Below are 25,412 nucleotides of genomic sequence, written 5' to 3' on the forward strand. Positions count from 1 at the left end.
ACAGAGCAGCCAGCTTGTTTATTCTAAGGCTTATAATACCCTCCTTGACACACATGGCCTCAGATCTCATGACCAGTGTTTTCCCTTCCTTGCTCCTCACTCTTCTCTGACTACACAGACTTCTGCACTCTTACTCAGACAAGAAAACTACAACCTCGGGCTTTGCACCTGATGATCCCTCGGTCTGGAATGTTTTCCCCCATGTGACACAAGGCCTGCTTCCTCACTTTTCACATGCCACTTCCTCAGAGAGGCGGTCCCTGACCACTTTACATGGAGTTTCAGGGGAGGTCTCTCTGAGGGTGGCAGAAGATAAATAGGAAGGAAAAGATCTGATTGAAGAGTGTTCTCGACTGTTGCAAGGGTAATCTCCTTCATATGTTTTTTTTTTAAGATTTTTATTTATTTATTCATGAGAGACACCAGAGAGAGAGAGCGCGCGCGCGCGAGAGAGCGCCACAGGCAGAGAGCCACAGGCAGAGGGAGAAGCAGGATCCATGCAGGGAGCCTGATGTGGGACTCGATCCCAGGACTCCAGGATCACGCCCTGGGCCTAAGGCAGGCACAAAACCACTGAGCCACCCAGGGATCCCCTCCTTCATGTTTTTTGCTACATTCCCAGTGTTCTGCACTTAGTAGGCATGCAAGAAATCTTTTTCAAATGAATAAATTTGGAGGTTATTGACAGGATATGAGATGCAGAATTTGGGATAGGATGATAAAGATATTTTCTGTTAAACACCTTTGCTCAAACATCACCTTCTCAGCAAGGCTTTCTTTGACCATACTAAAAATACAGACTTAACCCCCAGATTTCCCCTGATCTTGTTCTATTTCTCTCCATAGCACTTGGCAGTTGTCACATACATATATACAACACGTATTTACATGTGTACTTAATTATATCGCATATGAATATAGAATACACACAATGTATACAAGACATTTATCACATACAGAGGTAAATTATTTACATATTGACACTATCATGTTATGTCAATAAGTAGTATTTATATGCATATTTTATTACATATAATTTATACTATACAGTCACATATATCTATTATAATAAGTATTTATATGCGAAACTGCTAAGTTTTACTTATTTGCCATATTTCTGGTCTCTCTCGCTAGAACATCAGCTCCGTGAGGGCAGGGAAAGAATCCCTAGCACCTCGCCCACAGCTTGAACTCCATAAATGTCAAGTGAATGAACTCCTTGGCTACCTGAGCCTCAGTCTTCCCATCCATAGGATGGGTGTGCCTTTACATCTGGAGGTACCCCATGTTCCACATCCTTTTTCCATCCCCCAGAGCGCAGCTCCGGGAATCCCACAGTCAGGGTTTACATTCTCCCATACTCTGGGCGCTGTAGCCCACCACGTGCACGAGGCACGGGCCAGACAGGACTACCACCCCCAGCATGCCTCGCGCGTTAGGGACGTACCACAGCCCGTAGGGGTGTCTGGGTCTGACACGGGCGCCGACGGCACGGGAGCAGAGGCGGGCGCCCCTCTAGCTAAGCATCTGTGGTACGTCCCAAACTGGGGGCCCTTCAAGGCCCCGCGCTTCCGAGCTCCGCGCAAACTCTGGCTCTTGTACGACGGAGGTGGTTTGCTCTTCCGTTGCCCCGTGGCTTCGGTTCATCTCCAGCAGGAAGGCGAGGCTTCCGCCCGGCGCAGGGGGTGAGCTGGAGCACGGTGCCCCCAAATCCTAGACAGCATTTGGGGGAGGGGACTCAATTTGGGGGATCCCCTGATGGGCACATTTGGAGGCTCTGGGCCCGGGGTGGCGTTTAGGGGTGGTTGTGTTCGAGGGGTCCCTTAGGAAGTGGCATTTGGGGACCCCAGGATGGTACTTTGAGTCTGTTTTAAGGAGTATCACTGGGAGGGAGGCAGGATTTATATACCCCTCGGAGGCAGGCGTTAGGGGGATGTTTGAGGAGACCCTTAAGGTCCGTGTATGAGTTCTCTGTCCATGAGGCAGGATATGGAGGTGCTCTCCAAAGGGAGAAGCGAAGTTTGAGGTTCCCGAAGTCCAGGCGGAATTTTGGGAGAGCTTGTTTCAAGCAAGGTCCTATGACAGAGGAAACGTTCGGGACCGACGTGGCATTGTGGATGTATCTATGGCCTTTGTGACCTCTAGTTTTATGATGAGGTCCCCCCGCGCTTAGGTACTCGCGGCGAGGCGACCGGACACGTCGGGGCCCACACGTTTTTAGGGAGAGGGACCCACCCCCCCCAGCCCAGCCTGTGGAAGGGACGCTGGAACCCAGTGTGCTGGGCTCTTCCCGAGGGGACGGCGTGCTACCGGGCCTCCGTTGGTCGCGGCTTTTTTCATTATTCATGAGGAGGTGGGGCTGCTAAGGAAGCCCATTTTTGCCGCTTTCACACCTGGTCCGCTGGAAGTATCGGCTTGTGAATTATTCACGAGGGGGCGGATCAGCGTGCTGGAAGGATGTGCTGAACGGGCATTCTGCAGTCTCCCGGGCAAACTAGAACTCGTTGATTAATCGTAAAGGTGAGTAGCGCCCCGAGTTTTCTGTGGCTTTTGTAGGGGCATTGTGCATAATTCATGACGGGCGTAGCTTTTGCAGTTTCACCTGCATGACCCGCTGTTAGCTTTCCCTTACAGGTTCCAAGATTTAAGCCTTAAGTCAACCAAAGGGATGAGGCCTCCTACATTGTTCATTCCTTATGGCCCAGTAATTCCAGATTATCCACAAAGGCTCTAGATTCAAATCCCATCGATCCTTGCCAAACCCTGTGATCTTTGGCAGATCTTTCTGTGAGCCTGAAAATGTGTATGGGCACAATAATGATCAGATGAGTTTACACTCATTTCACACTTTATTAGTCCATTTAATCCCCACCACAATCCTAGGAGATAGGTTATTATTATCCCATTTTATAGATGAGGAAACTGGGACACTGGGAGGCTAAGTAATTTGCCTAAACTTACTTAGAGTCAGTGAGTGGCTGGGCCAGGATTCAAACCCCATCAGTCAATCTAGTTCCAGAGTCTGTAGTCTTAATCAAATGCCGTAATGTACCCTCCACCACCACTTTAAGGGCATACTACTGATGTTAGTCATATAGCACTTGTGCATGGCACTGTTCAAAGCCTTTTCTGCCTATTTACTCAAACTCCCATCACACAAGGTAGGTTACTATTGTTCTCATTTTATGACTGGAGAAACAGTGGCCCAGAAAAGCAAAATGTCTAGCCCCTGGTCACACAGCCAGTTGTAGGTGGGTGGAAATGACTTTTGTGAGGGTTCAAGAACTCTCTAAGGAGGTCACCTTTGAGCTAAGACCTGAAGGCCAGGAAGGAACCAATTTCCTGCTCTGCATTCCTGAGAACAGTGGCACAATGCATGGGAAGAACACATCACCATAATACGTGATCTGTTAAATATGATCTATTATTATTTGAGAGAAGTGTATTGGGTGTTTATTGTGTACCTGAGGCTTTGCTATAGAGTTGTATCTCTCGTGACCTGGTCCTCTATCCATCTTACCTATTCAGTAGACATTGGAGGCTTTAGCATTCTGTTTTCCATTGTCCTTCTGTGGTTGGTTGACTCAAGGCATTGTTTTCTTTTTCTTTTATTTTTTTAAAGACTTTATTTATTCATAGAGAGAGAGAGAGAGAGAGAGAGAGAGAGAGGCAGAGGGAGAAGCAGGCTCCACACAGGGAGCCTGATGTGGGACTCGATCCCGGGACTCCAGGATCACACCCTGGGCCGAAGGCAGGCACTAAACCACTGAGCCACCCAAGCATCCCTCTTTTTTTTTTTTTAAAAAAAAGATTTTATTTATTTATTCATGAGAGACACACACACAGAGAGAGAGAGAGAGAGAGAGAGAGAGAGACAGGCAGAGGGAGAAGCAGGCTCCATGCAGGGAGCCCGATGTGGGACTCAATCCTGGGACTCCAGGACCACGCCCTGGGCCAAAGGCAGGCGCTAAACCGCTGAGCCACTCAGGGATCCCCTCTCTTTTTCTTTTTAATGCTGAATGATATTTCATTGTCTGGTTAAGACATTGTTTTTTAAATAATGCTCCCAGTTGGGGGTTTCTCTGGTGGCTGAGTATACTCTCACCCCTAACCAGTTTTATATTAATATAAACATATATTTACATAGTTCTTTTATGTTAATATATAATACTTTAATTTAACAGCGCCCTGTGTCAGCATTGCCAGCTCACTCCCTAATCCACATTCTCTGATTTTCATAATAGCACATTTTGCCTTTATGAGGTAAATGGGTTCTATTTCCAGCCCCATTTTACAGTTTTGGAAACTGAAGCACCTGCCAAAGTCATATTAGTGAGTCTGGATTCCGTTGGACCAAGGCAGCCCTGGTTCCTGTGCAGTTAGTCAGGGGTGGGGAGAAGGCATCTACATTTCCCCTGGGTTTCCCCTGTGGCTCTGCAGCATCGGTTTTCATTATTCATGAATAGGAAGGCGTGGCTGTGTTGCCTTGGCTGGAGTACTATAATCTCCAGTAGCTAGGGCTGTCTTGAGTGTTTCTGTCCATCCAGCCTCGTACATAATTCATAAGTAACTAGGTGGGACCTTTCTTGACCTCTCTGAGTTTCCAGGTTGAGCCGCTACAGCAGCAGCATTATTCATTATTTATGAGCCAAGGGAGTGTGTTTTCCCTGTGGTAGCCCTTTTTCCCTGCTTACAGGGTATTAGATGCAGCAATAGGAGGACCTGAATCTTTTGTTCCAGCCCACCGGGCCTCATGCATTATTCATGAAAAGATGTGGCCTTAATCTCCTTGGCTTCCGGGCTGCTGTGAAGTTATTAATTATTCATGAGCAATGGGGCGTGGCTTCCGTGTTTTAACATTGGCTTTCAGGTTGCAGGGAGTTAGTCCAACCACCCGGCCTCGTGCATAATTCATGATCAGGAAGTGTGGCCTTGAGGTCCTTTCTTCGCTTCCTTGGCAGCCTGGATACAACAATGTATTCATTATTCACGTTCCATGTGGCGTGGCCTCTGCGTTTTTTGGTGGTTTTTTTTTTTTTACCTGTTTTCCTAGTTACTGCCACCTTTGCCACCAGGTGGAGCTCTTCCTCTTCGAATGAGTCACAGACGGGCAGGGACTTTTTACATGATTCATGAATAGGCGCGGCCTGCTTGCATCCGGGTTCCTGGGGGGTGGGGCTCAAGGTTTTGTTCCGGCCCCGGGCTCAGCGGCCGCCATCTTGTGTCGGCGGCGGAGGTGAAGGAGGTGGCAGGGACGAGCACAAGTACTACCGCCGGGGGAGGAGAAGGCGGCCCAGGCGGCGGCGATTCTACGCGGCCCAGGCGGCGGGGAGGAGGAGGAGGAGGAGAAGGAGGGTGGCGGCCGGGCTTGGCTTCGGCTCCTAGAGGAGTTGGCGGCGGCGCGACCCGGGGAACCGGCATTGGTAACAAACGGCCTTTCTCAGCGCCTTGGCCGGGGCAAGGGTTCCGGGAAGCATTGGAGGAGCCTGGGTCGGTGCTGGGCTAGGCTGATCCCGGGATGGGCGGGGGTGACTCGGATGCTAGGGATCCGTGGGTAGGGGGGTAGATTTTGGGGCGGGGTCGACATTTCCCATCCTGGACCAGCCCTCAACCTCCGAAATCTGACCTTGGGGTCAGACCCCCTGAGATCTGGGTTTAGAGACTCAGGCCTAGTATCCCTAGTCAGGGACCGGAACCCTATCCAGAACCTTGTATCGCAGGTCAGAACGCCCCTCAATCGCCTGTAGAGACTTAAGGGATTGGCATTTTTGTTAGAAGCCCCCAACCAATGTATGCTTAAAGCCCTACCCCAGAATCTTCTTTCAGGCCCTCCTAGTTCCTCAGTGATGCTCACTTCCAAGAGGGGTTAGACCCCGGGGAGGGCCTTCATTTCTGTAAGTCTTCTCTAGTATATTCCTTCAGACCGCTCCCCCAACTCACAGGCATTCTCTGCCCTCAGAACTTCCAAGGAAACTAGACTTTGAAAGACGATTTGGGCCTGGCTTCCGTGTCAGAGGTTCCTTCACATCTATAACCCCAACCTGGCCCTAGCATCTTCCATCACAAAGCCCTCTGGGTCTGGCCTTTCTAGTCAGAGGTTCTCCTTTGCAACTACCTTTAAGATTTTCTTTAATTCTTAGTATTTGCTTTTACAGACTTTCTACTCTAAGGGAATGCCTCGTTTCATGGTCTCCGTATTCTTTTCAGAGACTACCTTTTGTGGGCCTTGGCATCTTCCTGATTACACACTCCTCTAACTCCCGGGATGCTCCCTCAGAGCCTCCCAGAGGACTAGATACCAGGGCAGAACTGTTTGGATACATAATTCTCCCATTACCAATCAGTCTGCCAGCAGCTGCCCTTGCAGACCCTGTTGCCTTCTAGCTCTATCAAACTCACCTCAAACCCCACCCTTCACTCAGCCTCTGCCTTCAAAAGCCAACCAGGATTGCAGCTTCTCACACAGATCTATTAACCTCACATAAGGCCCCAGAATCTGCCCTCGGAGTCTTTCAAGGTCCCAGCATCAGTTAGAGGCTTTTAGGTTTGTAGGATCTCAGCATCATTGTCAGATGTAGATGTCCCTTCCCCCAACAGGCCCAGTTGTCCTCAGTCAGAGTAGACAATCCCCTTCTCAGCATCTACTCTCAGAGCCTCCATAGGATTCCACAGAATTGGTCAGAGAAACCCAACCCTACTTGGAGACCTAGCCTGTATCTGCTTACTGAACTTTTTAGGGCCAGAACCGTCTGGGCTCAGCCTTCCCATTCCACCTGTCAAGCAGCTGGTATACCTAGCATGTACCAGTCAGAGATATCAACACAAGGCCTTTGTGCTCCATTAGAAATCCCTCCCAAACTCTACCCTAGGACTCCACGTTTGCCTTCATAGCCTTCTGCGACTCTGACATTGATGTCATAGGCTCTTCTCTTCCTACGTGTCCCTGTTATTTTTGGTCAGAGGTTTTTCTGTGCCGACAGCATCCGTTTCCAGAGACCCCCTAGGGCCCTAGCATCCTCCTGATGGAGAGCACCTCTCCCTGCAGGCCCTAGCATTTTCCTGTGGCCTTCTTGGGCCCCAGAATCCCCCACCCATCCCCTGTGTAGCTTCCATGGGGCTCAGCTACTGCCCTCCTACCTCCCTGCAGCCTCAGGGGGCCTCTAGTGCAATTTCCTGGCCTTCCCCTAAAAGATTCTTTCCAAAGAGCCAGATAGGGGTCTTAACAACCTGGCCTGGCTCTGTCCTGCCTGCCCCCCATGACTTCTAACCCCCTTTTCCGTCTCCCTCTGAGCCTCCATGGGCTCAAACAACTACCTCCTGACTTCTTTCTTTTATGTTACCAGGGACTTCTCAGTTAATCCCTCCCAGGAGGCTTGACAGGCCCCAGCATCCTGTTCCCTAACTTCTCTATCCTGATAACCTGACCCTGTGCCCGCCCCCTCTCAAACCTGCTCCAGGACTCCTCCCTCAAACCTTCTCTGATTTGGGTGGTAGAGAATGTTCAGGCTTCAGAATCACCAGTTTGGAGACCTCAGGCAAGTTCTGAAACTCACTAAGCCCAGTTCAGCTTTGTTGAACAATGGATAGTACGTGCATCCTACTGGGGCCTGAGCATATGTTGAGGGAGAAATGGGGGATCTTTAGCTCCTTTCTGGGGTTTCTGTCCCAGAATCCTCTTGCTTGCCTTGAGACTGGGCTGTTCCGAATCTCTGCAATTGAAATCTCTGCAATTGAAATCTCTGCAACAGTCACCCAAATCCTGCTTAGACCCTTTGCTGGCAGCAACAAGAATCCTGAGGTAAAAAATGCAGATATTAAAGATCTCTCTGGCCCTGGATCATCTCTGACCTAGGAAGCAAGGGAGATGGTATGTCCTAGATGAGCAAACCAGTGACAAGACAAGGAGATAACTGAGTAACAGAGGCCACTGCAGGTATCCAGGGAGGATCTTACTTAGGTCTTCAAGTTGCTGAGTTTTGACCACAGAAGTAGACTTTTTTTTTTTTTTTTTTTTTTTTTTTTTTACCCTTCCCAGCAGCCCCTTGAGGATAGTTCTGTTCATTCCTGCTTTTGGAGAAAGTAGGGCTCCGAGTAAATGAGATCCCTTCCCCAGGTCAGGGAGTCAGTGAATGGAAAAATCATGATTTGTTTTTGTCTCCATACTAATTCACCAACTTTTTCTTGTCTAGGTTGGTGCTTTGCATTCCCAATAATTAGGTTGATTGGCTCCAGGGTCCTAGCCAGCCTCCTGCCTTTTGGGTCCCTCCTTCCTCACACCTCATCCCTTAGCTCTGTGGGCTGGGCCCTGAGCTTGGTCCTGACTCTCTTCTCCCCGGAGGCATTTGGCAAAAAGGCCCACACCAGCTGCATGACTGTGGGCAAGTGATTGAGTTCTCTGAGCCTTTGTTTTCTTACTTGTGATGTGGGCATGAGGTTATCTCGTTCGTGGGCATTGTTGGGATTAGACAAAGCCCTTTACCCTGTGATTGACGGGCAGTAAGCTCTTGGTAGATGATAGGGAGCTTCTGTTCTCCTGGTTAGTGTGAGAGTGTGACAGGTGCCAAGATGGAATCTTGGGTACCGTGGGGGTGTTCGGTACGTTTGGGGGTCAGGAAAGTCTCAGCGTAGGTGGCTTACAGTGGGGAGAGCATCGGTGGCGAGGGGAAATGATTGAGGGTCCTGTTGTCTCTGGCATGGGGATCTGGTCATACACAGATCTCACTCCCACAGCAGACTCCATTGTTCTGTCTCTGGGACCCAGTGTGTGATGCCTGGCAGGTTAGCTCAACCTCACGAGCTCAGGTTTTCTCATTTGTCTGGCAAAGGTGCTCAGCCCTGCCTTGCAGGGCCGGGACCATCGAGGGGATGAAATGTGATAACCTCAGGCAACAGCCTAGGCTTCAGGGTCAGCAGATCCTGTCTTGGGCTCTGCTTGGCCACTGTGTTTATGGGAACCTTGGTCGAGTCACCAAATGTCCCCGAGTGAATTTTTTTCCTCAACTGTGAGTTGGGGGATGTTATTGATGGTAGTCCAGATCTCACGGAGATGCCTTAAGGACAAAGTGAAGCAAGGCTTAGCGTGACATCTGGCACTGGGAGGATTCCTAATAAATATTCATCTGCCATTATTGTTAACCTGTTTAAGGGACTCCACAGGCAAAAGTGTGTATTTTTTCTTCCCGTGACCTTTTTTATTGGCTTGGGCCTTTCCCCTGGGGAGGGGGGCTTTGGAAAACCCTCTTCCCCAAGCCCCTCCGGGTACTGGGTCTCCGGCAAGGTGTCTCCTGCCATCTTGCTACCCTGATGGAAGTCTAAGCCACGTTTCCCTCCTGCACCCCTGTCACGGGGGTTAAGGGGGAGGAGAACGGCTGCTTGTTGTTGCCTGCCTGCTCTGTGCCAGGCTCTGTGGTCTGAGCTCTCTTTCATCACTTCGGCAACTCCGTGGGGTAGGTAAGTGGCACTGTTAGCCCTTTGCACAGGTGAGGCAATTGAGCCAATGGGGCTTGAATGAGGTCTGTCAAAGAGTGGCAGGGTCTGACCTGAGCTGACACCCTCCTCTGACTTTGCCACAAGGACATTCTTCTTGTCACTCCTCTCACCCCGCAGGACTGGAGTCTCTCCCTCATGCTGGGCTGGGGAGAAAGGCGAATGGCCTAGTGGTCAGCAGCATGGATTGCAAGCCAGACCACCTGGGTTCAGATCTTAGCTCTGACAGCTGTGTGACCCTGGGCAAGTCACCTCACCTCTCTGCACCTGCCTCCTCTTCTGTAAAATGGAGATACCAGCCCTTAAGTCTTCCCTTCCCCTACAGTCACCACTAACCAACTGTAACACCTACATGCCCTAGGCTCACCTCTGATACTCCTTTTCCCTTCCAGATGTCCAGCTCGCCGCTGTCCAAGAAACGTCGCGTGTCCGGGCCTGATCCAAAGCCGGGTTCTAACTGTTCCCCTGCCCACTCCGTGTTGTCTGAAGTGCCCTCGGTGCCAACCAACGTAAGTGTCTCCTTCCTGGACCCTGGCAGGTTAGGGTAGTGAGAGTGGTGGGTGGGAGAGCCTTCGGTATCACCATGCATCTGTCCACACCCTCCTCTGTTTCTAACCAAACCTGTTCTTCTCCTCTGTCTCTAGGGAATGGCGAAGAACGGCAGTGAAGCAGACATAGATGAGGGCCTTTACTCTCGGCAGCTGTAAGTGGGGCCTCAGTTGGGCTAAGCACGGGGAAGGGCACTGGGAGGATTGGGTCTGGAGGACCAGACCTTCACCTGGAACACCCCCCAACTCCTCAGGTATGTGTTGGGCCATGAGGCAATGAAGAGGCTCCAGACATCAAGTGTACTGGTGTCAGGCCTGCGGGGCCTGGGCGTGGAGATTGCCAAGAACATCATCCTTGGCGGGGTCAAGGCTGTCACCCTACATGACCAGGGCACTGCCCAGTGGGCTGACCTCTCCTCCCAGGTACCTCTTGCTAGCCCTTCTCCCTTGCTGAGGTGCTGGTCCCCCACCCCCGGACTCGACTGCCACTCCCTTCTTCCCTGGTTCCCCTTTGCAGTTCTACCTGCGGGAGGAGGACATCGGTAAAAATCGGGCTGAGGTCTCACAGCCCCGCCTCGCTGAGCTCAACAGCTATGTGCCTGTCAGTGCCTACACTGGGCCTCTGGTCGAGGACTTCCTTAGTGGCTTTCAGGTACCTTGGTGGGCGCAGTGGGGGGTTGCACACCACCCAGCCTCCTGCCCAGTTTTCTCCAAACCCACTTTTCTTTGATCATTAGTTCTCCATTAAATGGGCCAGCCTGTGTGCCAGGTTTCACACTGGAGATGCAGGTGGGTTTTAGACCCTGGACCTGCTTTTTCGGGGGGCAGGGGTGTGAATGGGCAGGCCATAGAGCGTAGTGATTAAGAGCGCAGGCCAGAGCCAGACTGCCCTTGAGTGGGTCTCCAGTTCTATTAGTATGATCTCAGGCAGGTCACTTGATCTCTTCTGCTTTGTTTTCTTTTCCTTGTTTGTGGACTTGGGACCGGTAGTAGTACCTACTTTGTAGAGTTTCTGTGACGGCTAAGTGCTTAGAATAGCAGCTGGTGCATGATAAGGGCCATCTGGTTATTTGTTAAATAAAAACTCTGAGCCTGAAAGAGGAGCTATGGGAGCTGAGCTTGTGCCCTGGGGCATCCCAGTGGCCGGACCCTGCTGCTGAACCTGAAGTAGTTAGTTGTAGGAGCTCACCCTGGTGGGCAAGGGTGAGCATTCGGGTAGAAAGAAAAATCCCAAGGTACCTGGTTCAGCAGGCATTGTCTGGAGAATTGGAAGCAAATGGGTGTGGTAGGAGTGAGCTCAGACTTTGGCTGTGAAGGGAGGTTTACTTCTGTGTCTCCCAGGGCAAGGCAGGCCTATAGGCGGGCAGCAGTGGGTGTTGATGCGTAAATGAGTCAGCTCCTCTCTACACTCTCCCCTCCTGGCTCATTACCTTGTCTGCTACCTTGCCCGCCCTGGTGTAGGGATTCGCATTTCTTTTTGCTGGGTTTCACCCTGGCTGAATGTGATACGTAGTAGATGCTTTGGGAGACAGTATCCACTGAACCGTAGTAGATAACTCTGTGAAAGCTTTAAGGACTCTTCTGAGTCCCCCCTGGTTTCGGCCTTCCTGCATTATTCTCTCCCTCTTGTCCCAGTGCTGGGCCCTTGTCCTGAGCCTCCACCTCTCCACAGGTGGTGGTCCTCACCAACACCCCCCTGGAGGACCAGCTGCGGGTCGGTGAGTTCTGTCACAGCCGTGGTATCAAGCTGGTGGTGGCAGACACACGGGGCCTGTTTGGGTGAGTGCCCCTATCCTCATCCCCGGACCCTTGCCAGGCCTGCGCCAAGACCCCTAAGCTCTCACCGCCTTGCCCCTTGGCCACCCGGGTTTCAGATTCTGTGTGTCCACCCCTCCCCACGTGACATGAGTGCTGTGTGATTCCCAGCAGTGATGGGCTGAATTTGCTCAGCAAGTATTCGTTCTATCTCAAGGGATATGTCCGGTCCCCATGAGCATGGGACTCTGGGGCTTCAGCCCTGTTGCCTCCCTTTACAGGCAGCTCTTCTGTGACTTTGGAGAGGAAATGATCCTCACAGATTCCAATGGGGAGCAGCCACTCAGTGCTATGGTTTCTATGGTCACCAAGGTAAGGAGATGAGCCTCAGGGGTCCTAGAATGCCGATGGGCAGCAGCAGGCCTTCTGTCTGCTCCTGGTACCCTGAGCCTGCCTCTGAGGCTCACTCCTCCTTTAATCAGGATAGCCCCGGTGTGGTCACCTGCCTGGATGAGGCCCGACATGGGTTTGAGAGTGGCGACTATGTCTCCTTTTCAGAAGTACAGGGCATGGTTGAACTCAACGGAAGTCAGCCCATGGAGATCAAAGTCTTGGGTGAGCTAAGGCCATGGAGGAATCAGGGGTGGTAGGAGGTATGTCCCTGGGCTCTGAGCGAGGGGAGAAAGACACATGCTGGGTGTCTGAGATGAACCAGGACAGAGTCCCCTGGGTCCAACCAGAGCTGGTGGGCATGGGGTAGAGGTACTGTCTGGTGTTTGAGCTATTCCTAGGATAATAGGTCCCTGGCATCTGTGCTAAGTGGGGGAAAGGTCTTTGGTGTTTAAACAGAGCAGATCAGAGACGATCTACTTCCTGTCTAAGCTGATGTAGACAGGGGCAGAGAATGTCTTCTAGTATAGACTTGGGTCCAAGGGCCCAGGGTCTTGTGGGTTGCAAGCCTGTGTCTTGGGCAGAGGGGACATGGTTTCTGATGTCCCAGCAGGACCTGGGGTGGAGAGTTGGCTCCTGATGACTGAGCTGGGTCACGGATGGAGTTTGCCTTATCTTGGGGGTATTGTGGGTTTTAGGGGAGGGCCGGTAGCCTGACAGTTTCCTCCTTTACCTAGGTCCTTACACCTTTAGCATCTGTGACACCTCCAACTTCTCCGATTATATCCGTGGAGGCATTGTCAGTCAGGTCAAAGTACCTAAGAAGATCAGCTTTGTGAGTGTGGTGGGTAGTGGGGGCGGGGAGGGGTTGGTCCTGGGCATTTCTAGGCTCTGATGTCCCATCCCCCACAGAAATCCTTGCTGGCCTCACTGGCAGAGCCTGACTTTGTGATGACAGACTTTGCCAAGTACTCCCGCCCTGCCCAGCTGCACCTTGGATTCCAGGCCTTACACCAGTTCTGTGCTCAGCATGGCCGGCCCCCTCGGCCCCGCAATGAGGTGGGTGAGTGGGTGGGCCAGCCAGGCCAGGTGACCTATGCCTCTACCTGTCTGCTCTCCCTTCCTTTTGCATCCCCCCCCCCCCCAATCCCTCTTCCCACAGTGGCCTGACTGAGGTCTTCTTGGTCTTTCCTGCCCCACCAGGAAGATGCAACAGAGCTGGTGACCTTGGCACGGGCCGTGAATGCTCGAGCCCTGCGAGCAGTGCAGCAGGACAGCCTGGATGAGGACCTCATCCGAAAGCTGTCCTATGTGGCTGCTGGTGATCTAGCCCCTATAAACGCTTTCATTGGGGGCCTGGCTGCCCAGGAGGTCATGAAGGTCAGCACAGTGGGGAAGGGCAGGACCAACAGTGGCCCAGGCCTGTCCCTGATTCCATCACTTACTGTCCATCTGCCTCAATTAACCACTGACCGCTTCCTCCTCCCCACCCCGCAGGCCTGCTCTGGGAAGTTTATGCCCATCATGCAGTGGCTGTACTTTGATGCCCTGGAGTGTCTCCCTGAGGACAAAGAGGCCCTCACAGAAGACAAGTGCCACCCGGTATGGGAGTGGGGCCCATGGGGAAGATGTCATTGGGGGCATTTCTGGCGAGGCTCCCCCCGCACTCTGACCCTCCTCCCTTTGCATTCCTCAGCGCCAGAACCGTTATGATGGGCAGGTGGCCGTGTTTGGCTCAGACCTGCAAGAGAAGTTGGGCAAACAGAAGTACTTCCTAGTGAGTGTGACCCCCTTAGACACCCACTGCCTTCATCTCCCTGGGCCTCTGGCCCCCTCTTCTGGAGTCTCCTGCGTCCCAAGGGAGGGTCTTTTGGTTCTCGTAACTCTGTTGCGTGCCTTTTGCCACTTATTTTTTTATCTCAAGAGAAAGCCTGGTTTGTCCTTCTGTTTCCTCCTCTGGCGCTGCCTTCCCTCAGATGGCTCTGGGTTATTTCTGATAGCCCTGGGACTTGAGGATGTGGCACTAGCCCCACTCCACCTCTCCTGTTGTCTTCTGTCATGGGTAGGGGGTGGGGAGTGTGGAGTGATGCATACTGTCACATTCCCCTGTGTTACCCCAACCAGCCTCTATCTGTCTTCTTGGCTGCCTTCTAGGTGGGTGCAGGTGCCATTGGCTGTGAGCTGCTCAAGAACTTCGCCATGATTGGGCTGGGCTGTGGGGAGGGTGGAGAAATTGTTGTCACAGACATGGACACTATTGAGAAGTCAAATCTGAACCGGCAGTTTCTTTTCCGGCCGTGGGATGTCACGGTGAGTGGAATGGGGAGAAGGGAGTGGGATTTTATCCTCTCCCTTTCCTCCTGTCTTTTGTTTCCATTCTTTCTGGAAAGGAGGGAGGCCTCTCCATCTTTTTCCTTCAGCTCTTTCAGTTTCTCTGTGACACTCCTTTAGCAAACGTTTCTTGAGCATCCTTGCATTGAATCTACCACTTTTTCATCTTTTTTTCTTTTTGACCTGTTATCAGTGCTGGTTGAGCCAGTGTGTTGGGGGGTCCCCCAAACCACCCCCAAGTCTGATGATTGACTAGGAGGACTCACAGGACCCAGCTTATAGCCCTATTCACAGTTATGATTTCTTCTAGCAAAATGATGCAGAGCAAAATCAAAGGAAAAAGGCATCTGGGGGAGACCAGACACAAGCTTCCGAGACTCCTCTCCCAGTGGAGTCGCACAGGACACACTTAACTCCCCCAGTAGCGAGTTGTGACAACACGTGTGAAATGTTGCCAACCAGGGAAGCTCGTTAGAGACTCAGTACTCAGGGTTTGTACTATGGGCTGGTCACGTAGGCACCCTCCACTGGGCACATACCCAAATTCCAGCCTCCCAGAAGGAAAGCAGGAGTTCAACAGAAACCACACTGCATAAGGAGTCTAGGTACAGTGAGCTGCCCTTAGCAGGTAAGGCCTGGTGAGAACCCTCTGGAAATCCAGGTTCCCAGATGCCGACCAAGGGCTGATCTTGCCAGTAGGCCTTCCCTAGGAGAATGTTTGTGTTAGGGTCACTCTTCTCTGCCAGATGGAGTCTAGGTCATTCAGGGGCTCGAGCTGGGAAGCCTTCCATGGGGGACAGTGCCCTGTTTGCCTGCCTGGGATCTGTTCCCCTTTCTTTTTTCTTTTTTCTTTTTTTTTTTTTTTTTAAGATTTTGTTTATTCATGAGAGACACACAGAGAGAGAGGCAGAGACACAGGCAGAGGGAGAAGCAGGCTCCATGCAGGGAACCTGACGTGGGACTCTATCCCGGGTCTCCAGGATCAGGCCCTGGGCCGAAGATGGCACTAAACTGCTGAGCCACCCGGGCTGCCTTTTTTTTTTTTTTTTTTTTTTTTTTTTTTAAATATGTTCTCCTTTCCATTCAGTGATGGCCTAGGCACCGCTTTCGGCACTTGGGATACAGCAAGGAAACACAGGTTTTAAGGAGGGAGGACAGACCATAAGCAAGCAATACAGTATAATAGATTTGTAGTTAATGTTGATGAGTGCTGTGCAAAGGAAACAACAAAAGCAAGGCAAGGGAAGTTGGGCCTGTCTGGAAGACAGGTTGGCAGTGGTTAGGAAAGGGCTCAGTCCTGCACACCTGGAGGGTAGAAGGGAGAAGAGACCCCTTTTCTGGGTTCAGAGCACCCTAGGCCAGGATCCTGTTGGCGGGGTGGGATGTAGGAGATGAGCTAGAGAAGTGGGGGCTAACTCATTTTCTCCTCTGTGGAGGGGGAAGCCAGAGGAGGGTTTTGAGCAGAGGAGGGACGTGACTGACCTAGGCTTTGGAAAGATCCTGTTTTGTTTGAGAGGATGGACCCCAGGCCTGGGTGCTGTTACTGGAAAGAACAATAGATGTTGGGTAGTCATAGAAACAGATGGTGGCCTCTTGCCTCTCGTCTACATTTGTTCATTGCTTCGCTTTCCACTGAGCCCCTGCCACTACTGTCACAGCCCTAGCCGTGTGGTACTGTCACAGACTGTCTCCTGCTAAATCAGGTAGCCTTCTGAACTCAGAGCCTGGTTCTTCCTAGGCATTAAGTAAACCCATTTTTAGGAGGATGGCCCTGTAGAGGTTTGTTGGGTGAATGCATGAATAACTGAGTTCTGTGTTTCCCTGTCCCACCCATATCCCCCTTAGAAGTTAAAGTCTGACACAGCCGCTGCAGCTGTGCGCCAGATGAATCCGCACATCCGGGTGACAAGCCACCAGAACCGTGTGGGCCCTGACACAGAACGCATCTATGATGATGATTTCTTCCAAAACCTGGATGGTGTGGCCAATGCCCTTGACAACGTGGATGCCCGTGAGTTTGGAGGAGGGTGAGGAGGTAGGCGGGGGAGGTGGTGTGCATGTGTGCCATCAGGGATGCCTGTCTTTCCATCCTCTGTTGACATTCCTGTCCTGACACATGTGCCCCCCCACACACACACCCTATCCCCCTTAGGCATGTACATGGACCGCCGTTGTGTGTACTACCGCAAGCCGCTACTGGAGTCTGGCACACTGGGTACCAAGGGCAACGTGCAGGTGGTGATCCCCTTCCTGACAGAGTCCTACAGCTCTAGCCAGGATCCGCCTGAGAAGTCCATCCCCATCTGCACCCTGAAGAACTTCCCCAACGCCATCGAGCACACTCTGCAGGTGATCCGCTTTGTGGGGGGGGGAAGGGGCAGGGAGGGGAGGGAGCAGGCACCTTCATGGCAACTAGGCCCCCTCCCCCTACGGTGTCACCAGCCAAAGCTCAAGATGTGCTTTCTCTCCAAACTTTCCTCCCTCACTTCCCATCCAACAGCCTGGGTTTCTAGAGCGATTTCATTCATCTTTCATTTTGAAAAGTTGTCAACACAGAAAGACAAAGAGCGGTATGGTGAACACTCAGCGTTCGTCACCTAGATGTAATAGTTAATGTTTTGACACATTTTCTTCTTAGATTGCCATATCTTTCCTTCTTTGTGCTGAAGTGTCTCATAGGTATCACAGCACTTAACTCCTTAACATTCTAACAGGCATCTGTGAGGGAAGTATGTTCTGCCTAACAGGGTCTCTTCGACCTCGGCATTGTTGACATTGGGGGCCAGGTATTTCCTTGCCAGTGCAGGGTGGATGGGTGGGTGGGTGGCATCTGCACTGTCCAGTGCTTAGTGGCATCCCTGGCTGCAGGAGGGTGCGGTTGCGACTACTCACAAGGTCTCCAGACATTGTCAGATATCCCCCCACTCCCCCACTCCTCCAGGGGGCAAAATTGCTCCCAGGTGAGGACCACTGCTATCTATCCCAAATCCTGCTTGCACGCTAAACAAAATTACTGGTGATTACCTCCTGCAGTTATTTAGGTCTTTAATGTTTTAGTTCTTCTTCACGTGTCACCAGGTGATGCTCAGAATGGCTTCAACAGCTAGTTTCTCAGGATGATCCTGTGCACCTCTCACCAGGCTGAGTCTTGATAAAGTGAACGCACCTATGTAACTGGTATACCAGGGCCATGAAGGAGAACCTAAGGGTGACCTGAGGATAATGATTGTGCTATCAGAATGACTGTAGTCTTCGAGAACAAACCATTCAGAGTGTTCAGTTAGGAGCAAGGGGCGGGGGGGTGGCGAGATCCAAACAGGGCAAAACTGGCTTCCTCGGCCACCTTCCCTTCTGCCTCTAGTTCCAGAGTGTGCACGTTCATATTTGTGCGCCCTCCATGGTCTCACTGAGCCATGTGTGACTTTGGATTCCACCTCATCGTGCCTGACTCCTCTGTGAAACGGGGCTGACAGCATTGTCAGTGTCATGGTTGCGAAGCACTTGGCATTTACTGTGTTATTTGGTGCTGTTTAAGCGAATTTTTGAGTGGATACATCCTTGCTCATTTCTTTGCAAGCCCACCTCATGATAGGTGTTACTGGTAACAATATCTATTTTAGGAAGGAAAGTGCAAAGGTAAGGGTTGCTGTGTGTTTCTAAAGTCCCAAAACTAGATACTAGGTAGGAGAGCTGGGGTTTGAACCTAGATGTCCTCTCCTCCCAGCCCTTCCACCAGTGAATGCGTTTACTGTCTTTAGGAATTTTCAGAGTACAGGAATTCCTTAGGAATTTATAGAGTGTCTGTCTGGTTTGCTGCTCAGCCCCAGGGCCTGTATGGCAATCATTTTTGATTTGCGTCTGATGGTTTTTTTCTTTTTTAAAACTGGTAAAATATACATAGCTAAAAGTTTGGGTTTTGTTGTTGTTTTTTTTTTAATCAAGACATAAGGATCTCTAGTGAGGTACACAGATCCTTAATAATTTTATTCCGTGGCCCAAATCAAGTTCATTCGTTTTTCAATTGAGGCACTGGGGGTGTGGGGAAGGTTGGGGAGCAGGGGCGGAAGGTTTCTCTTTGCTCAGAGCAGCGGTGTTCTTCTAACTGGGTTTATTTATGGACGGTCTTTGTAATGACAAATAGCCAGTTGTCAGCTGTCACTCCATGCAGTCCATCTGCTCTGTCTTGCAGTGGGCTCGGGATGAGTTTGAAGGCCTCTTCAAGCAGCCAGCAGAAAACGTCAACCAGTACCTCACGTAAGTAACCAAACGCCCCTTCAGCCCACCCCTGCCTGCTAGCCAAGGCATCCCGTCTACTTTTCTTGCCAGTAACCCCCAGCACCAGGCACACTTTGCAAATGAATCAGTGAAGGCTCGGGCCTCATACCACTGGGGGTCAGGATTAGCTTTCCCTGGAGAAAGTGGGGTTGCCCTGGAGCCCACTCCTGGGGCTGCTGTGTAATCCTGCCCCTTTGACCCCTCCAATTCCTGATAGAGACCCCAAGTTTGTGGAGCGGACCCTGCGGCTGGCGGGCACCCAACCCCTGGAGGTGCTGGAGGCTGTGCAGCGCAGCCTGGTGCTGCAGCGGCCACAGACCTGGGCTGACTGTGTGACCTGGGCCTGCCACCACTGGCACACCCAGTACTCTAACAACATCCGGCAGCTGCTGCATAACTTCCCTCCCGACCAGGTAATGCCCACTTGCCAGGTCCATTTGGTGCAATGCATTTTCCCTGAAATAGGGACCTGCTCTGGGCTCTCCACATGCTCTGTCAAGCCAACTGTGGCAGGTACCCCCAGGGCATGGGGAATCTCAGAAGAATGATTAAGTCTGACCTGTTTTTCCCATCGCCTTGCCTTTGAGCAAGAAACTTGCATTTCTATTTCCTTTGCCAGTGGCAGACTCTGAGCCCTACTCGACTCCCAGGCTGTATAGATTATGGGGAAGAAATTTTGTAGTCAAGAGAGTAGGAATCAGTATGGGTTCAAATCCCAGTAGCATTTACACTTTGGCAAAATCACATAACTTCCTCAGCACCTCAGTCTTGTCATGTGTGCAGGAGACCTAACAGTAATTTACCTCATGGGGGTTTTTGTCAGAATTTATTGGTACTTAACTAATAGTAAGTTGGTCTGGTGCGTGGTAGTCCATAAGAGTTTGTGAGATGGCTGTGTATCTTGCACAAAACAAAGTGCCCAGGAATTTGGCAGTTGTGTGCTCAGTGAGGTCCCTGATTAAGCCTGGCATCGGAACTTCCATCTATAGGACCCTACAGGTGAGGTCTTTCATGACTGACTCCAGCGCCCTGTGTGTGCCCAGCCAGGGGTAGTGAGGGCACATCTGGGGCCAAGGCAAGGAATTAGGCTTGTTAGAGAGGCCTCTGCTCTCAGGTCCTGCCCCTCAAAAATCTCTTTACTCCTTTAGCTCACGAGTTCAGGAGCTCCATTCTGGTCTGGGCCCAAACGCTGTCCACACCCGCTCACCTTTGATGTCAACAATGTAAGTCTCTTCCCTGTGAGTCTCTTAGGTCTGGTGGAGGGTTGGAAGGGGGAAGGAAGGGAGGGCAGGAGGGAGGGAAGGAGGCCTACTCTTCAGGCAAGAGCCCATATGCTTATTACCCTTCTGGGCCCTGCCTTCTCCCAGCCCCTGCATCTGGACTACGTGATGGCTGCCGCCAACTTGTTTGCCCAGACCTATGGGCTGATAGGCTCTCAGGACCGAGCTGCTGTGGCCACACTCCTACGGTCTGTGCAGGTCCCCGAGTTTACCCCCAAGTCTGGTGTCAAGATCCACGTCTCTGACCAGGAGCTGCAGAGCGCCAATGCCTCAGTTGGTGAGGGTGTTTGGCCAGTCGGCCAGGAGTCACCACTTCACTTGTACCCTGCCCGGGCCAGGCTTCCCACCAGTTCTCCACCTCTGGCTCAGCTCTTGCCACCCCAGGCCTGAGGCTTCCCCACACCTTCCTTTGAACCTCTCTCCTTCTGAAGTGTGAAGAAGGTGGTCAGTTGGGGCAAGTTGTCTGTCTCACTTCTTCCTTCTCCCTACTCTCTGGCCTTCTGTTTGTATTTCCCTTGGAAAGCACAACTTCTGTTTCTGTTTTATGTTTCTCTGGGGGTATGATCTCCACCAGTGGTCTCTCTCCCTTGACATCTGGCCCCCGAGTTCCTCTGTGTGTGTCTTCACCCTAATATCTTCCTCCATATCTTTTCTCAGCACTCCCTCCCCATCTCCCTCTCCACCATCTCCCTGCAACTCCCCATCTCTCCATCTCTTTCCTCTAGCTCATGCTGCGAATCAGGTAAGAGGCCAAATAGTAACTCTCAGGCTTTGCGGGCTATAGATTGTATGCAGCTAATCACCTGTCATGATTGAAGCACAAAAGCAGCCATGAACAACGTGTAAATGAATATGTGTGGCTGTTTTCCAGTAAAATTTTATTGATACAACATAGGGCGGGTGGGCTGACCTTGGCTCGGGGCCTTCGTTCATTGCTGCCGCCCTGCCCTCCCCCACCCAGCCCTGTAGATTTATCTTCTCTTCCGTACCTTTTCTTATCCATAGACTAGATACTGCACTTGCAGCTTGGGGATCCCCCTGCATTTACCTTTTATGCCCCCCATCTTCCTCTCCATAGATCTTCTCGCTTCTCCTGCTGTCTCCCCTATCATCTCTCCATCTCCCTTCCCAAATCTCTGCCCTTTCATGTTCCTCTCTGTATGTTTCTTCCCATCTTTCCTTCCACATCTCCCTTCACTTCACTCCTGTATTTTCTCCACTTTTCTCCTCATAGACATGTGCATATGTGCATGAAGCTGTGTAGCTGTACACGAGATTTATATAACGTATGTAACATATATGTAAAATGTATATAAATGATACATGTAAAGCGTGTATGAAAAGTAGAACACCTACATGTCTCATGTCCCCATTATCCCCTTTTTGATCTTCTTTCTCCCACACCATATCTTTCCTCTATCTCCATGTCTGCGTGTTCCCCCCAGTATCCTCTCTGTATATTTTTTTCATCCCGTTCCTTCCCCCTCACTCATATTCTCCATGTCTCCTCATCTCTTTTTATATAACATTCTCCCTAAGATCTGCAGCTCTCCCATTCGGATTCATCCGTGTCCACTTCATCCTGATGTCTTCCTTAGTGTCTCTGGAGAGCTCTCTTTTGATATACCCAACCCCCTTTCTGTCTCCTTCAGGTTTGTTCTCTCTTGTCCTGCTCTGCCTCTCCCTCTGGACCTCCTTTCTCTCCCAGGATAGGTTCCTTTTCAAGTCTTCTCTATGTGAACATCTTTTGCCCTTCCTGATCCCCCCACCCCAGGGCCCCTGTTTCCACCTCAGACACTGGCCTGGATCTAAAGGGGCTGATGGTGTCCCTTTCTTCCTGCAGATGACAGCCGTCTAGAGGAGCTCAAGGCCACACTGCCCAGTCCAGAAAAGCTCCCTGGATTCAAGATGTATCCCATCGACTTTGAGAAGGTGCTGGGTGGGGGCCCTGGGCAGGCAGGGGGATGGGCTAGACAGAACTGACCTTTGGGAATCTGATGGCAGCCCCAGGCCCTTATGGGAATTGGATCATGGGCCTGCTATATGGCCCTGAATGTATAGATGTTCCCAGCCATGCCTTTGTGATCTGAGAGCCTGGCAGGTAATTGCAGTGGAGGATACTTGTCCACAGAGGCCAGGAATCCTCTTCCTCCTCTGACACTGATCCTCTCTCATCCTCTCCCCACCCTTCCCCTTCTCCCTCCCTCATTCATAAAAGGATGATGACAGTAATTTCCATATGGATTTCATCGTGGCTGCTTCCAACCTCCGGGCAGAGAACTATGACATTCCCCCTGCGGACCGGCATAAGGTGAGGGGAGTCTGGACCTGATTTCCCCCCTCACCCCTGGCTTGAGTTCTCTACATTCCATTCATTCAATGTAGGCTCTGAGCCGCTTCCACCTTAACTACCGTGTTTCTTAATCCTTCCTGCCTCACAGAGCAAGCTGATTGCAGGGAAGATCATCCCAGCCATTGCCACAACCACAGCAGCTGTGGTTGGCCTGGTATGTTTGGAGTTGTATAAAGTGGTGCATGGGCACCGACAGCTTGACTCTTACAAGAATGGTTTCCTCAACTTGGCCCTGCCCTTCTTTGGCTTCTCTGAACCCCTTGCTGCACCCCGTCACCAGGTAAGGGCCTGTATCAGGACAGGTAGGTTTGTGAGCGGGGGGTTTCTTCTGTGGAGCTGGCTTTAGTTTGCTTGCATAGCCTGTCACCAGGTGAGGGTTTCTGTTAGCATGCACCTACTCCTTTTGTGCACACCTTATTCATTTATTTCCTTGCCCTGTTTTGCACTAAGCACTGGTGTGAATCTGCCTGTAGAAGCCCTCAAAAAAGATGGAATATTTTAATTGTACCCTAAGAGGTTATTAATAACATAATAATAGCTATCAACATTTACTGGGTGCTTATGGCAAGTACCTTTACTCACTTTATTCATTAACTTCAAATGTTTGCTGAGCACCTGTGTGCCAGATACTCTTGTAGGTAGTAGGATTGTATTTGTGCAACAGATTATATAACATGATAAATGATTTTAGAACCTCCCAAGAAACAGCAGGGCAAGGAGAACTTGAGACTACCAGGTGGCAGGGGGATGGGATGGGACCTTCAAATGTGGGATGGTCAGGAAAGGCCCTGCTGAAAAGATGACCTGTAAGCCCAGACTTGGGCTCCCTCCCTCCGGAGGGAGACAGACCATGCAGGCTCCTGGGAGGAGAACATTCCCAGGCCACAGGGACCATTCTCTTCACGGGTCCCAAGGTAGGAGGATGCCTGGTGTGTTTGAGGAAGAGTAAGTTGGTAGAGCTGGGGTTGGATGAGGGGGTAGGACGTTAGGCCAGAACAGGCTCCCAATGCCTAGGCTTGTCAGTCATTGGTCACTGAAAGGTTTCGGTTGCTAGCTCAAGTTGTGACAGAAGCCACGTTTTTGATGGAAGAGGCTTGCAGTCTGAGCACATTAGCCTGAGTGGGGGTGGGCAGTAGGGGTGAGGACAGGACTGACGGGGCTAGGCCCTGTGCTGGCCCCTATCCCATCAGCCCACTTCTTGCCCCACAGTACTATAACCAGGAGTGGACGTTGTGGGATCGCTTTGAGGTCCAGGGTCTGCAGCCTAACGGCGAGGAGATGACACTCAAACAGTTCCTTGACTACTTTAAGGTGAGGCCCCTTTCTCACTCTCACCCCTACCCATAGGCAGAGTGTGCTGGTGAGATTCACTAGGCTGCCCACCCCCGTGACACTGCTGTCCCCCTTCCCCCTCCTCCAGACAGAGCATAAATTGGAGATCACCATGCTGTCCCAGGGTGTGTCCATGCTCTACTCCTTCTTCATGCCAGCCGCCAAGCTCAAGGAACGGTTGGATCAGCCGTGAGTTGGGGGGCTTCTGCTCACAGCTGTTCCAGCCCAGTTGGCTGCCCTTTGCTTCTGTCCCTGCCACCCAGCCCTCCCTCACTTTTTGCCTCCCTGACCCTTTGTTCCCCCCACCCCTCAGGATGACAGAGATCGTAAGCCGTGTGTCGAAGCGAAAGCTGGGCCGCCATGTGCGGGCGCTGGTGCTTGAGCTGTGCTGCAACGACGAGAGCGGCGAAGACGTCGAGGTTCCCTATGTACGATACACCATCCGCTGACCCCTGTCCACGCCCGTAGGCTGGCCCCAGCCCTGGCTCCTACCCCACCCCACCCCCCAGCCCAGGGCTCCCATCAAGCCTCTGGCAGTGGTCCAGCTAGCCACGCCTGGTGTCCCCTCCTCATCTCCCTCCCTGCACCCCTCTTGCCGCTGCTTTCTACCTTATTTGGAACCTGAATCCTAATAAAGAATTATTAACCCAGACCTGGCATTCCCTGCTGGTTCCAGGGAAGGAAGAGACTTCCCAGAGCTGCCCAGTTCAGGTGGTAGCCCAGAGGGCTCAACCCCACCCCAGCAGCCAGTTGCCTGGGCAAAGAAAATGGGAATTGCCGCTTCTTCCTCCCACCCTCCGTGTTTGAGAAGAGTTGGATGGAGGCATAGGGTGGAGGTAGCTGGGTCCATGTGACTATATTGGAGCTGGGTTCAAATTCCATCTTGTCCAGCTCTAGCTCCCAACTCCCCACCACCATGTTGATTTTGAGGGGTAGTGAAGAGTCATGTTTGAGCAAGCCCCGCAGCTTCTCTAACCTTGTCTTTAGTGAAGAAGAACATTACTGCAACCTGTCGACCAGGGCTTGGTTAGTATGGCTTATGTCCTTGGGGGGCAGATCCCTTCCCATGTGGCTTAAAGCACTGAGACTCCAGACAAGTCTTAAAATCATGGTTCCCAGGACCAAGTGCCCAAGGTCAACTTCCCAGCTACAGGGGGCTCTAAACAACTGTTGGACTGAGGAAGATCATGACTGTTCAGACTTTGCAGTTTTTATGAAAATATTTGGCTGAGAACATCTGTAGAGGAAAAGCCCCTTTCCCACTCCACCCTGCTCCCCCTCGTGCCTGGTATGCTTGTCCCAAGGCTGCCTACCTTTAAGAAGAGAGTAGGCTCTGGGTTGTTGGTTAGTTAGAGCAGGCTCACCACAGGCCCTACCAGGACTGCAGAGCTGCCCAAGCTCATTCTTGGTCTTGACTGAGTACTCCAGACAGCTGAAAGCGCCAATCAGACTGGCTACCTGGTGTTTGAGGATGCCAATCCTACCTCTCCCTCAGCCAGCCAGAAGCCCAACTTTTCTCCCACTTGGAAATAGACCCCTCGTTCCTTCATTCAAACCTGGGTACTGGGAATAGTATAACCTATCCTGGAACTTGGCCTGACACTCATCACAGCCTGCCCCACATCTGCTGCCTCCTGGGCCAGCTCCAGACCCCAGGCACAG

At 51.5% G+C, this 25,412-nt stretch overlaps 1 protein-coding gene across 4 annotated transcripts; it reads left to right on the forward strand.

The window, feature by feature from the left end:
• The first annotated feature begins 1,432 nt into the window (after nt 1-1,432).
• On the forward strand, nt 1,433-24,402 carry UBA1 (ubiquitin like modifier activating enzyme 1). 4 transcript variants are annotated; one of them, XM_072743223.1, is made up of 27 exons: nt 5,128-5,423; nt 9,607-9,729; nt 9,879-9,995; nt 10,131-10,189; nt 10,289-10,457; nt 10,552-10,686; nt 11,707-11,813; nt 12,071-12,161; nt 12,272-12,404; nt 12,917-13,014; nt 13,092-13,238; nt 13,383-13,559; nt 13,677-13,781; nt 13,876-13,956; nt 14,334-14,489; nt 16,356-16,521; nt 16,663-16,859; nt 18,700-18,764; nt 19,003-19,198; nt 19,934-20,008; nt 20,153-20,342; nt 21,909-21,997; nt 22,284-22,376; nt 22,507-22,698; nt 23,628-23,729; nt 23,839-23,939; nt 24,064-24,402. In XM_072743223.1, the coding sequence occupies exons 3-27, from the start codon at nt 9,879-9,881 to the stop codon at nt 24,197-24,199; spliced, it is 3,177 nt and encodes a 1,058-aa protein (XP_072599324.1). In that variant the 5' UTR covers nt 5,128-5,423; nt 9,607-9,729; the 3' UTR covers nt 24,200-24,402. The 4 variants fall into 4 exon arrangements, with proteins under 4 accessions (XP_025838247.1, XP_072599325.1, XP_072599324.1 ...); XM_025982462.2 differs by lacking the exons at nt 5,128-5,423; nt 9,607-9,729 and adding an exon at nt 1,433-1,685; XM_072743224.1 differs by lacking the exons at nt 5,128-5,423; nt 9,607-9,729 and adding an exon at nt 1,581-2,520.
• The last annotated feature ends 1,010 nt before the right edge of the window (nt 24,403-25,412 follow it).

This window comes from Vulpes vulpes, chromosome X (genome assembly GCF_048418805.1).
Source record: "Vulpes vulpes isolate BD-2025 chromosome X, VulVul3, whole genome shotgun sequence".
NCBI lineage: Eukaryota > Metazoa > Chordata > Mammalia > Carnivora > Canidae > Vulpes > Vulpes vulpes.